General features: G+C 55.6%; 2 protein-coding genes across 9 annotated transcripts; one reads left to right on the top strand and one right to left on the bottom strand.

Moving 5' to 3' along the window:
* Window positions 1–926: 926 nt before the first annotated feature.
* Window positions 927–6,155, bottom strand: IRF3 (interferon regulatory factor 3). 3 transcript variants are annotated; one of them, XM_082435960.1, is made up of 8 exons: window positions 6,015–6,155; window positions 5,014–5,186; window positions 4,150–4,321; window positions 3,993–4,063; window positions 3,158–3,344; window positions 2,677–3,057; window positions 1,671–1,786; window positions 927–1,162 (listed from the first exon to the last, which is right to left on the bottom strand). In XM_082435960.1, exons 2-8 carry the CDS (start codon window positions 5,176–5,178, stop codon window positions 995–997), a joined length of 1,260 nt encoding a protein of 419 aa, XP_082292086.1. In that variant the 5' UTR covers window positions 5,179–5,186; window positions 6,015–6,155; the 3' UTR covers window positions 927–994. The 3 variants fall into 3 exon arrangements, with proteins under 3 accessions (XP_082292086.1, XP_082292085.1, XP_082292087.1); XM_082435959.1 differs by lacking the exon at window positions 6,015–6,155 and adding an exon at window positions 5,293–5,563; XM_082435961.1 differs by lacking the exons at window positions 5,014–5,186; window positions 6,015–6,155 and adding an exon at window positions 4,787–4,875.
* A 133-nt stretch (window positions 6,156–6,288) lies between these two features.
* On the top strand, window positions 6,289–12,148 carry BCL2L12 (BCL2 like 12). 6 transcript variants are annotated; one of them, XM_082436002.1, is made up of 8 exons: window positions 6,332–6,444; window positions 6,596–6,679; window positions 7,123–7,237; window positions 7,453–7,595; window positions 8,671–8,757; window positions 8,845–8,936; window positions 9,771–10,058; window positions 11,933–12,148. In XM_082436002.1, exons 3-8 carry the CDS (start codon window positions 7,131–7,133, stop codon window positions 11,981–11,983), a joined length of 768 nt encoding a protein of 255 aa, XP_082292128.1. In that variant the 5' UTR covers window positions 6,332–6,444; window positions 6,596–6,679; window positions 7,123–7,130; the 3' UTR covers window positions 11,984–12,148. The 6 variants fall into 6 exon arrangements, with proteins under 6 accessions (XP_082292125.1, XP_082292126.1, XP_082292129.1 ...); XM_082436001.1 differs by having other exon boundaries at window positions 6,338–6,444; window positions 6,593–6,679; XM_082435999.1 differs by lacking the exon at window positions 6,596–6,679 and having other exon boundaries at window positions 6,289–6,444; window positions 7,108–7,237.
* The last annotated feature ends 224 nt before the right edge of the window (window positions 12,149–12,372 follow it).

Here is a 12,372-nt window from a genome sequence, read left to right as displayed (position 1 = left end):
TGAAGCACTTAGAACCGGACCTGGCACATAGGAAGCCGTTGCTACTGATAAAGAGTGGTGGTGATGGGAGGGAGAGGCCCCTGCCCCACCTGACCAGCGTCTGCCCAGCTCAGGGCCTCTAGGTGCTATTTGTCTAACCTTGGAATTGCCCCAGAAACAGGATCTTTGTCCTCCATTCAGTTGGATTCTCTGTTTATCAGTCCTGTGCGGCTGGGGTGATCTAATTGACTCCCCCGAGATGGAGAGGGAAACTAAGGCACAGAGCAGCAAGGGCCACACAGTGAATCAGCGCCGTGCTGGCCTCCACCAGTCCCTGTTACCCAGAGCCCAGGCGCGGTGAGGAGGGGCGGGTGCAGCCGGGCTGCGGGGGGAGGGCGGGTGGCGGTTGGGGGTGGGCTCAGAACTCCTTTACAACTGGCCCTCGTAGGCCCACACGGAGGGGAGCCCAGGGCCTGGAAAGGAGAAGGACTTGCCTGAGGTCACCTAGCAGGAGTTGGGAGGGGACCCAAGGCCCCTGACAGGCAGGACAGTCAGGCGAAAGGCTCTGTGCTTGCTGGATGTCGGCCTGAACTGTTTATAGGCAAGATGGGGGTTCCAGATTGAGCCCCAAGGCCGCCCTCAAAGAGTGGCAACCTTACAGTCAGACCTGGATTCTGACCTGTCTTGTATTTTCCTACTTTGTGAACTTTGCTCCTCTCTAAGCCTCAGTGTCTTGGTCTATAAAGTGGGGGTGACTGTCACCTATTCACCAGGCCACAGGGAAGAGGTAAGGAGTGTCAGCTGCCCCCTGCACGGTGCCTGGCCTTTATGCAGTGAGCACCTAGGATATGAGTGGCTTGCACAGATGGATAAACGGGCCTTAAGAAGGAATAACCCCCAACGTGGGTCAGGGCTGGCCCAGGGACAGTGAACACCAGACAGACAAGTGATGACCATGGCCGGAACCAGTTTATTGGTTGAGGTGGAAGCTGAGGGCTCAGGCCTCCCCGGTGACCTAGAAGTCCATGTCCTCGACCAGGTCCTGGAGGTAGGCCTTGTACTGGTCCGAGGTGAGGGAGAGTGGGTGGCTGTTGGAAATGTGAAGGTCCACAGTGTTCTCCAGGGAGGAGGCACCCCCTACCCGCGCCATGTCTAGCAGGGCTCTGAGGCACATGGGGACAACCTGAGGGAGGTGGGGGAGAAACAGTCAGGGGAAACAGCCAGCACCATCTACTGTCGGGGATGGGTTGAGTAGACTACAATTCCCGACAGCCCCCACTGTAACCCAGGATGAACCGTTAGGCCCAGGGCTGCTGGGCGTTACAGTTTTCCCCATATTCACCACCAAGGGAGGCCAAAAACGGGTCTTAGGGCTGAGGCTGCTGAGGGGTTCCTGGAAGCTAGAGCCGAGCAGCTTGTGATGAGAAGGACTCCTGGGAGCTGTAGTACCGCACCCAGCCTGCTAGGACTTGCAGTCCACCAACTTGCACATGGTTGGGAGAACGCAAAGTAGGCTTTGGGGGTGAGGCCGTGGGAGGGACACCAGAAGCTCCTGAGGAGGAACTGGTACTTGCAGAGACTCTTAGAAGTTGTAGTTTCTCCGAGGGGACTGTGGGAATTGTAGTTCCCAGAAGCAACCTCCTCCCTTTTAGGATCTACCCCTCAGCTCCAGGAGCCTGGGGCTGCAGTACCTTGACCATCACCAGCCTCTTGATCCATGGTTGGTCCTGGGGCCATGACTGCCCCACGCAGAACCAGAGGGTGTAGCGTGGTGAGCGTCTGCTTCCTTCGATGAAGGCAATCAGATCTGGGGGCCCAGGAACCTAGTCAGGGATGGGAAGAAGACCCTCTACCTGCCCCTCCCTGCTCCCCGAAAACCTCAGTAACATCCTCATCTTCTTCCCTGATCTAAAGCTCAACATGTCTCTGCCACCATGACCAGGGGGCTGTTGATTTGGGGGAAGTCCCTCCTGTTCTGGCACAAGCTGAAATGTTCCTCCTCCCTTCCATCAGGGCTGGGCTGGAAGGTAGGCCTCCCCGCACACCGCCCGGAGCCTCAGCACTTGGATGGGGAAACAGGCCCAGGAGGGGAGTCCACTCCCCCAGGGATGCTCAGTGATGCTGGAGTATAAGGTGGTTGGTGGTTACTGCTCTTTAACCCTTCAAGGCCATGCTGTCCAATATGTAGCCATTAGCCACCGTGGCTATTTAAGTTTTAATTGTATCTAATTAAAATCAAATAAAACTTAAAAAACTCACTTCCTCATTTGCACTCATCTCACCTAAGTACTCAGTAGCTACACGTAGCTAGTGGATACCATATTGGGCAGTGGAAATACAGAGCATTTGCATCATTGCAGAAAGGTCTGTTTGGAGAGCAAAGCCCTAAAGGATTTCTTTCTCCTGCATCTGTCTTTCCACCATAATTGTAATAAATGATAACGACTATGGCAGCTAATTCCCCGAAGCACCTTCTGTACGCTGGGCCCTGTGCCTCCTGCCAGCTCCGGGCAGGTGAGAGAGAGGAGACAGTCCTCAGACTCCACAGGTTCAGGGCAGTCCAGTCCTTCTACCCACAGGTTCAACCACAAGCAGAGCAGCAGGGTCTGAATTCGATCCCAAACCTCCTGACCCCAGAGTTTTTAACCACCGTTGCCTGCCGTTTCCACAGCAGAGCTGAGGCCCCGCCTCACTCACCTGCTATGAAGGGTCCCATGTTGAACACGCCTCCTTCCCTGTCCTTGGGCACCTCACCATCAGGCCTGTGACCACTGTTGGGGAGGAGTTCCTCGCCCACGGCCCAGTACACATGGCAGTGCCCCAGCCTCTGGGCGCAGAGCCACTGCCCGGCCCTCCACAGAGCTAGTCCCCCGCCCAGGCAGCTCAGCACCCGCTGCACGTAGCCTGTCACGCCCCTGTCTGTCAGGGACGCCGCGGGGTCTGGCAGTCTTATCGGCTGTCCAGGCAGTGTCCTGTCCCCTGCTTCTGATCCCACCAGCCGCAGGCCCCCCGGGCAGAAGACAGTCTGCTGGAAGACTTGGCAGCCCCGGTAGAAGACGGTCACCTCGAACTCCCAGTCTGAGCAGCAGCAGCAATGTGAAGGGGGAGAGAGGATGAGGGAACGTCAGGGGGCTTGCGGCCCATCCCTGACCCCTCCCACCCCGCAGCTGGCGCTCACCTTCCTCGCTCACCAACAGCTGCTTCAGTGGGTTTTCAGGGGGTCCCGGCTTTGGGCAAGGAGCAGGGACATCTAAGTTGGGGCTCAGCAAGAGCTGAGGGGGGTTCTCAGGGGCCATGGTCAGACTTGAGGGCCCTCCATCTGGGGCCAAGTCCATGTCACTCAGTAACTTCTCCAGAATGTCTTCCTGGAGAGGGAAAAAAAAAGAAGGATCCAGGTATTTCCACAGCCTTTTCTGGAGACTTCCCATGGACCAAGCTTTGTGCTCAGCGATGTGGGGACCCAGAGAGGAGACAGACCTGAGCTTTGCCCTCAAGGGGCTTCTAACCTGGGGCACAGACAGTAAAATATGTACAGCTTTGATGTATGCCGGGCAGTACAGTGGCCCGAGGGAAGCAGCTAATTCCACCCAAGGATCTGGCTCTCTGCAAGCAAGACCTGGGCAGAGAGGGCTGGGAAGAATTTCAGAGGGGACTTCCCCTGGCATAGACATCGGCAAGATCAAGGATAGAGAGGTTCTGAGTTCCCAAAACACTGAGAGAACCCTGCACAGGGAGGAAAGCTATTAAATCCTAGAAAGGTGGATTAGGGCCTTGAATGCCTGCTGAAAGCTCTGAATTTTCTCCTGAGGATGCTGGGAAGCCACGGAGGGCTGTGGGCAGGGGGTGGGGGGACAGGGTCAGCACTGAGTCAGGTTGGGGACAGACTGCAAGGGAGAGAATGGAGCCTGGGGTGATGGTCCAGGGGAAGAAGATGAGGCCTGAATAGGCCCATGAGGACGCAGAGAGGGGATGGGGCAGAGACTGAGAGCAGGATGGTCGGGGCGCATTCTTACCTGGATATCAGAGGTACTGTATCTGCCATTGGTGTCTAGAGAGGTGTCTGGCTCAGATAAGTCCCCAACTCCTGTGGAGAAAGGTGGGGAGTGGAGTGGGGGCGCCGGGGACACTCGAAATCCCATCCCTCTAAGTGAAGCCTCACTTCCAGCACACCTGAGGTCACAAACTCATAGATCTTGTGCGGGTCGTGGGGGTCCTTGCTGTGGTCCTCTGCTAAACGCAACGCTTCCTTCCGGTTCAGGGCGGACCGGAAATTCCTCTTCCAGGTGGGCAGGTCGGGCTTATCCTTCCCAGGAGTGTAGGCACCGCTGGCCTCAGCCCAGGCCTAGGGGACCAGTGATACCAAGATAGTGGAGAGGATGACTTAGACCTTGCCCCAGGGGTCCCAACCCTGTCTCCTCTTGTCCTAACATCGTCCTCCCCCCGACACGTTCTAACTTGGCAAGTTTCCATCCCCAAACTCTCAGATTCTCTGCGCCCCGAATCCCCCTACCACCACCCTTCAAACACCTTTGCTTTCTAAGCCAGCCTTCCAGGTCCTAATGGGTGTCTAACTCTGCCACCAACCTGCCCCAGGACACCCTCTGTAATAACCCCGCCCCCTCGCACTCTAACTCGGCTTACCACCACCGGTGTATCCTAATTTGGTGGTAAGAAACCTCAGTTTCAGGGCCAAGTCTCGCCTCTAATAGTCCAAGACCGGCCCCCAGAAATTCTACAACCAAGAGCCCCACTCCGGGGGCCCCGAACTCCCCAGGATGCATTTCCTTCACTTTCCCGATTCTATTACCGGAATCTGGCAGCTCTAATCCTGACTGCTCTCCGACACCAGACCGTGGATCCTACTAACTTCACCCCTTCCCGTTCTAACTCCACCCATCTCAGTCTATCAGAATAAGAGCAGGCCTCTCCAGGCTTGCTAATCCCGCCTTCTCGGCCCCGCACCTCGGAGTCCACCCCGCCCCCTCGGAGTCCACCCCGCCCCCTCGGAGTCCAGCCCGCTCGGCGCGTCCGCACCTGGAAAATGCCGAAGTCCTCCAGCTGGGCATCCTGCCGCAAGCCGTGCTTCCAAGGGATGCGGAAGCGCGTGCGGCTCTCATCCAGCCAGGCCACGCCCTCCAGCTGCCCCTGGTCCAGCTGAGATACCAGCCAGGGCAGGATACGAGGCTTTTGTGTTCCCATGGTCCGGCCTGCGCGCAGAGAACAGGTCCTAGGTACAGGCGGCCTCCCAGGGCCACCCCGTCCGGGAGTTCCGCACCCAGACCTCCCTCACGAGCCACGGCGCAGGTCTCTCACCTATATCTTCCTGGGGTACCAACAGGAGACCTTCTCCCATCCTCCAGCGAGGCTTTCTAATTCAGCGAGAACTCCCTCCCAAGCCCATTTTACACCCCCCTCCTTTCCCCAGCTTCGTCAGTGTAGATACCTCTACCTCCCTCAATTGCGCCCGTGTAGACCTTCCCTCTTCCACTGAAAGCCCCTCCTTCCCCCCACATCACCCAAGGCAGGTACTCCCACTTCCAAGGTAGAGCCCTCCCTCTAGTTATTGCAATGCAGACGCTAGTGACCTGTAGACCGCTACCTGCCGCAGTTACCCCAAGGTAGACCCCCTTCCACAGTTCCCCCCGTCCCGATGATCCCCTCACCCATTCCCACCGTAGACCATCCACAATCCCTCCCAGACAGACAGTCTCCCTCCTCCAGGGCACGTCCCCACTTTCTAGAGTGGACTGCCTCCCATTCTCAGAGTCCCGTCGATCTCTCCCCCAGATCCCCCAGATCCCCCAGATCCCCCAGATCCCCCAGATCCCCCAGATCCCCCAGAGTAGACGCCTCCTCTCCCCTCCTTTTTCTACGTTTGCTTTTTTTACAGCCGATCTCGGCGCCAATCATTGCTTCACTTTTTTCCTTCTTGCTTCACTTTCCCCCAGACTACACAACCCCCCTTCTCCACTGGCAGGGTAAACCCACCCTTTCTCCGATTCCTCACTTCTGATCGCCACCTACTCGCCAGTTACCTATGTTTCCTATGTGGCGGGTCGGGCGCGCCGAGTACCCCGGCCACGCCTGTCTTTGGGGTTTCGTATCTCTCGAACTCTCAGCTGCACACCCCACTTCCTGTCAGCTGAGCTTTAGAGGTGGGGCTTCCTTTTCTATCGATTTCCTGAAATAAAAACGACTTCACCGTCGTTTGGGTGACTCCAAAACCAAAGAGGTTGCTCGATAAGCGGGGGCGCCGCCCCCCAACCCCATGCTCTTTTTAGGCCTTCCGACCGCAGGCATGCTGGGAACGTCATATGCAAATTAGGCGGTACCCAACGCTCCGCCCCTCTACGTTTGGGCCGTCACCAACCTGGCCCAGGGCGCAGGCGCGGGAAAGTTCAACTAAGAAAAGAAAGTTTATACAAGTTCAGTGGAGGAGGTGGCGGCGGCGGGGCCCGGGACCAGGTGAGCGGGACGTTAGCGAGGGCTAGGTGAGGAGGGAAGAAGAGGGAGCCGGGATCCAGGAGGGGGCAACTCAGTCCCGCTTCTCCGACATCCGAGTGTCCTGGGTCCCCCAAATTCTAGCCTCAGAGAGTGGAACTACACCTCCCAGCAGGCTGCGCGGCGAACCAGTAACGGACGGAGGGGAATGTTTGCTATGAAGCCTGCTGGGATTGGTAGTTCTCGACCCTCTACGGACGTGAGCAGCTTGGCATATACCTTCAGAATCAAGAAGTCCCCAAGCCTCCTTCTCCCTCTGGGACTCAGAAGTCTGAGGCCCCCGCCCCCTTCTCTCTTAGACTCAAGAGTTCACACCCCCAGCCCCCTTCTCCGAAAACTCAAGAGTCCAGGCCCCCAGCCCCTCCTCCCTTAGACCCAAGAATCCGGATCCCCAGCCTTCTCCTCTCCCAGGATCAAGGTGTCTTCCTCCTCATCCCTCTTCTCCATCTGGAGACTTAAGCGTCTGGGCCCCCAGACCCCCAACTCCCGTAAAGTACCTGGGAATGCAGACCCTCAGCCCCTTCCCTCTTTGGGGACTCACAAGTCCTGGTCCCCTCCTCATTCGGGGACTAGGAATTTGGGCCCCCAGCCTCTACTTCCCGCTGAACCCTGGAGTCCATCCTCCAGCTCCCTCTCTCATAGGTGCCCCCATGGCAGGCTCGGAAGAGCTGGGGCTCCGAGAGGACACGCTGAGGGTCCTAGCTGCCTTCCTAAGGCGGGGTGAGGCTGCGGGGTCTCCCATTCCGACCCCACCCAGGTAAGAGGAGTTGCCCTCTTCCCTCCGGGAACGGCATTTGGGGTGGGCCCCTCTCCAACTCCTGCTCCTGGACTCAGTCTGTCTCCTTTCCCCGCCTCTTTATATCTGGCTCCACTCCTTGTCCTGGGGGTTGCAGGGAAAGGCCCTCAGTGGGAGGACAAAGGGACTGTTTGCAAAGGGCCTTTGGGATCACTCTCTGAGGTCCCCTTCCCCAGGAGCCCTGCCCAAGAGGAGCCAACAGACTTCCTGAGCCGCCTTCGAAGATGTCTTCCCTGCTCCCTGGGGCGAGGAGCAGTTCCCCCTGAGTCCCCTCGGCCTTGCTCCCTGCCCCTCCGGCCATGCTATGGTTCAGAGCCTGGTAAGAGATTTCCCTTGATCACCCAAGAACTGGCAGCTTTGATTCTTAAAGCATAGAGAGGATAAGGAACTAGTTCAAGATCACTCAGCTAAGGGGGTAGCTGTGGGGGATCTCCAGCACCTACCCTCACCCCCGATCCCCAGTTGGTTTACTAACTGTCAATTCTGTGAGCAGGCTTCAGGAGGGCTTTTGGTGCCTTTCTTTCTTTCTTTTCTTTTCTTTTTTTTTTTAACATCTTTACTGGAATATAATTGCTTTACAATGTTGTGTTGCTGCTGTATAACAAAGTGAATCAGCTATATGTATACATATATCCCTATATCCCCTCCCTCTTGCGTCTCCCTCCCACCCTCCCTATCCCACCCCTCTAGGTGGACACAAAGCACCGAGCTGATCTCCCTGAGCTATGCGGCTGCTTCCCACTAGCTAGCTATTTTACATTTGGTAGTGTATATATGTCCATGCCACTCCCTCACTTCGTTTTGGTGCCTTTCTATTTGTTATCTCTCTCTTTCCACACATGCTTCCTTGCCCCTAAGACTTTTGTAGCCACCAGTGCCCCCATTAGGGAGGCAGGAAACCTGATTTCCAGTCACAATTCCCTGGCTGTTTTGGTTACATGAATCCTTTTCTCCAGTAGCAAAGTAGGAATGGGGGGGGGGGCGGTGGATACTGGACTTGATCAAGAGTGACCAGTAGGTTTCTTCTCATATGTGATACTGGATGGACTAGCAATGGCTCCTGGGAGTGCTCGCTTGGAGAGGATTTCACAGCTGGGGAGAAGAGTTCTGTGATGAGTTGTTGCCTGAAATGGGCAAGGGATAGATTGGTAGTAGCTGGAGTGCCATGTGTTTGCCTCCCTTAGATGGGATAATCTTCAAGGTCCAGTTCGGCTCAAACATTCGAAGTCCAATTTGGGGGAAAGTAAAAGGGTCTTTTACCAAGTTTGCTCACTGGGCCTCAATTTATCCAATTCTGAAATGGAAATCATTGCTACCTGGCAAGGTGGTTGGGAGGAGAGAATCCCTAAATTCCTTATGTCCTGAAGGCCCATCATTGGCTCTTTTCATCCCAGGCCCAGCTACTCCAGATTTCTATGCCCTGGTGGCCCAGCGGCTGGAACAGCTGGTCCAAGAGCAACTGAAATCCCCACCTAGCCCAGGTGAGGTGCAGAAGGGCCCTGGAGAAGGATGAGGGTAGAAGGGTCGCCACGGTTCTGCCCCCAGCCAAATTCTCTTCTGCCCCCCAGAATTACAGGGTCACGCACCCACAGAGAAGGAAGCCCTGCTGCGAAAGCTGGTGGCCTTGCTGGAGGAAGAGGCGGAAGTAATCAACCAGAAGGTGATGGGCGGTCTGTTCCATCCCTTAGCTAGGATAGGAGTTGCGGCATGGTTCCGCACTGGGACTTGAAGCTGGATTTGCATTCTCATTGGATGGTCAGGTGGGGAGAAGGTGGGACAAGGCTTCAGTGAAGGGGTGAGTGACAGGTAAGCCAGGGCAATACCTTAAATTAGTGACGTTCTTTGATCGTCAAAGGGGCGTGGCCTGAAGGCAGAGGGGTGTGGCCACCAGAAACTGTTCTAGGAAGGAGATTGGACGAGGTGAGGCAGTAAGGGAATGTATGGTGATGGGAAAGGGAGGAGGGGGTAGCTTGAAGACAGCTGTCTAAAATCTGAAGCCCTGATTGACTATATAGGGACGTTGCTTAGAACATGGGGGAAATGGACTGCTGGAGGGAGTGTGGCTTGTGACTCTGTCCTGGAATCAGGTTGGGTCAGGAGCTTGGGCAAAGTGTATGGCCTTATAATATTCATTGTCTGCTAGAAGGCAAGGTTGCCGTAGTCACTGGCCTGGCCTTCGGGGAAGCCCACAGGGGCGTGGCTAGAATGTTAGCATGCTAGAACACAGCTAATACAGGGCTTGGTCCTGATTGGCTGTCGAGGCCTTGGCAGGGGCGTGGCTTGGCTTCTCCGGTTCTAGGCCATCTTGCTGTGAGTAGTTTGGCCGAGATCATATAGTCTCGTTTGTGATTGGCAGATGTGCTGGATAGGGGCGTGGCTTAGGGCGTCAGTTGTATCTAGAGCTTGCTTGAAGCCACGCCTCCCAGCCTCCCATTGGCTGGCTACGAGGGTGTGACTGAGGCAGACCCTGCCTCTTCCCCTCCCCGCCCCACAGCTGGCCTCAGACCCCGCCCTGCGGCGCAAGCTGGCCCGCCTCTCCGCCGGTTCCTTCAGCCGCCTAGTGGAGCTCTTCTCTAGCCGGGAGGGCAACCCTCGCCCAAGCCAAGCACGCCCCTCGCTGCCGTGCCCCGGGCCCCCACCGCCTTCCCCGGAGCCTCTGGCCCGCCTGGCCCTGGCCATGGAGCTGAGCCGGCGCGTGGCCAGGCTGGGGGGAACCCTGGCCGGTCTCAGCGTAGAGCACGTGCACAGCTTTGCGCCCTGGATCCAGGCCCACGGGGGCTGGGTGAGCCGCTAAAGCCTCTCTGGGCTTCCCTTTACCTAACTGTAATTGTAATTGTATGTGTGTGTATTGGGGGTGGGTGGGGGGGTGGGCGGGGAGGCTCTTAGGCTGCCTTTCAGACATCACAGGTGTTCTCCCAGCTCCACCATTCATCCGTTTCGTGTTTATTGAGCACCTAATGTACACGAGGCACTGTAGTGATCAGTGCAGATGCTATGCCCAGCTTAAACCACTCTGGTATACACTAACAGTTATGAGCTAGAAACAAGTTTCTTCATCCGTAAAGGGAGGAGAATTGTATACCTACCTCAAAGGGTTATTGTGAGGATTAAAATGGGATCATCCTTGTAAGTACTTGACATTTATGTGATTATCTGGTGACTGTCTGCTTGTGCAGCACTGCCTGCGGGAATGCCATTTGCCTGGTGTCTCCCTGCCTTGCTTCCTCTGCCCCTCTGCTCAGGTATCACTCTCAGCGAGCCCTTCCCTGATCCCCATTTAAAATTGCAGCCACCTCCACACCATCCCACCTTACCTTGCTTGCTCACCGCTTTAAATCCAGTGCTGGGCTCAGAGCTGGATTAAGCTCCTGTGTACTGGCTGTGTGACCTAGGCAACTGTCCCCGTCTCTCTGAATACCAATCTCACGCCGCTCAATGGGCACCATCTCACCTGCCTCATCACTGCCAGGCTCTCAGAATGTAAGCATTGCTTCATAGACTGGCAGGAGCTGGCTAGGTGCGTTTGAGGAGCAGAGAGACAGCCAATAGGGCTGGAGCAGGGTTAGTGAGGGGGAGAGGGTAGGAGATGAAAGCAGGAGGGGCGGCCAGATCATGCAAGGCTTTAGGCCTTGTGGTCAAGGTAAGAACTTGCACTTTGACTCAGTGAGCCAGGAGTCCTAGGAGGGCTCAGAGTAGACGGATGTGAGCTGTCTTGGGTGGTCACAGGTGCCCTCTGGCGGCCGTGTGGAGAATACTGTAGGGGGCAAATACTGTAGAGGGCAAAGACCCAAGGGGGTGACTGGGCTGGTCCAGGGAGAAGGTGAGGGTGGATCAGACCAGGGTCGGGGTAGTAGAGAATTCTGGATTTAATTTGGAGGTAGACCTGACAGATTTTGCTCATGGAGTGGATGGGAGACAGGAGTCAAGGATGATGCCAAAGATGCTGGCCTGAGCAGCTGCAGGGCTACATCTGATGTCCTCTGGGACCAGGAAGAGCAGAGTGGAGGGGAAGGTGGGGAGCAGGTTTGGGGAAGAGGCAGAGGTGATCGGAGGTGGTCCAGTTAAGGGAGAGAGACCCCTGAGACCTCAAAGCAAGATGATGACGGGACAGTCGATATTAGTGTCTGTAGCTCAGAGCAGAAGCTGGTTTATTTGTAAAATCATTTTATTTGTTAAGGAATGATAACGGGTAAGCTTGGCCAGGTACTCAGCCAAGGACTTTAGTGGAATGATCCCATTGAAACCCCACAACAACCTTATGGGATTCGATTATTATCCTAGTTTTATGGAGACTGAGGGAAAGTCACTTATGCAGGGTGGGGGATTGGAATTAGGGCTTTAACACAAAGCCAGGGCTCTTTATCATTAAAGCTCCAGGACTCTGTTTGTTCCCCTTCTTTGAGTCTCTGTCCACCCCTGCTGGGGCTCTGTCTCCCCCCGCCCCTTCTAGGACTCTGTTCCCATCCACCCCGAGTCTCTGCGCCTTTCTTGGGGTCTCCATCCCTCATCCCTGTCCACCTCTCTCTGGGTCTCTTTCCCCTCCCCCTCTCTGGTTCCTTGCCTTCCCCGCCTCTGCTCTCACTGGGCTGGTGTGGGTGCTGCTGTGAGTGGAGGACGCCTCTCTGCTCATGGGGCTCTGCCACTTTTCCCTTCCAGGGGGGCATCCTGGCAGTTTCACCTGTGGACTTGAACTTACCCCTGGACTGAGCTTTTCCTCAGAAGCTGCTACAAGATTGGACCTCATGTCCCTGCACTCTTTTTCCAAGCCTTCCTATTCCACTCAGGGCTGTGGGGTGGTGCCCACCCTCTCTGTTTTTGCCAAAAAAAAAAAAAAAGTTTAAAATGTTTTGACATTAAAAACTTTTTAAAGTATTTAATGATTTGTCCTTTCACTCAAGAACTAAAGTTCTAAGTAGAGGAGATTCGGTTCGGAGACCTCTCTGGTTTATAAATTGAGGAAAGAACCAATTCATTCATTCCAGAAATATTTATTTGGGCTACCTACAAGCACCTGTCACCTAAATATACAGCATATTTGAGGATACCTGTAAATATGATTCCAGCTAATTATATTTTTCCCCTCTTGCATGATTTAT

Source organism: Balaenoptera physalus (assembly GCF_965194825.1).
Source record: "Balaenoptera physalus genome assembly, chromosome: 19".
Taxonomy (NCBI): domain Eukaryota; kingdom Metazoa; phylum Chordata; class Mammalia; order Artiodactyla; family Balaenopteridae; genus Balaenoptera; species Balaenoptera physalus.
Note: the sequence above shows the minus strand (reverse complement) of the source record. Positions and strands in the feature narration are given on the sequence as shown.

Coding starts and splice junctions, on each gene's coding strand:
- IRF3 (XM_082435959.1), bottom strand. CDS start 5,332: ATGGGAGAAGGTCTCCTGTTGGTACCCCAGGAAGATATAG. Junction 3,345..3,992: donor ACAGTACCTCTGATATCCAG/GTAAGAATGCGC, acceptor TTCCCTCTCCAG/GAAGACATTCTGGAGAAGTT. Junction 1,163..1,670: donor AGAGGCTGGTGATGGTCAAG/GTACTGCAGCCC, acceptor CACCTCCCTCAG/GTTGTCCCCATGTGCCTCAG.
- BCL2L12 (XM_082435999.1), top strand. CDS start 6,294: ATGCAAATTAGGCGGTACCCAACGCTCCGCCCCTCTACGTTTGGGCCG. Junction 8,758..8,844: donor GAAATCCCCACCTAGCCCAG/GTGAGGTGCAGA, acceptor TCTGCCCCCCAG/AATTACAGGGTCACGCACCC. Junction 10,059..11,932: donor TCCAGGCCCACGGGGGCTGG/GTGAGCCGCTAA, acceptor TTTCCCTTCCAG/GGGGGCATCCTGGCAGTTTC.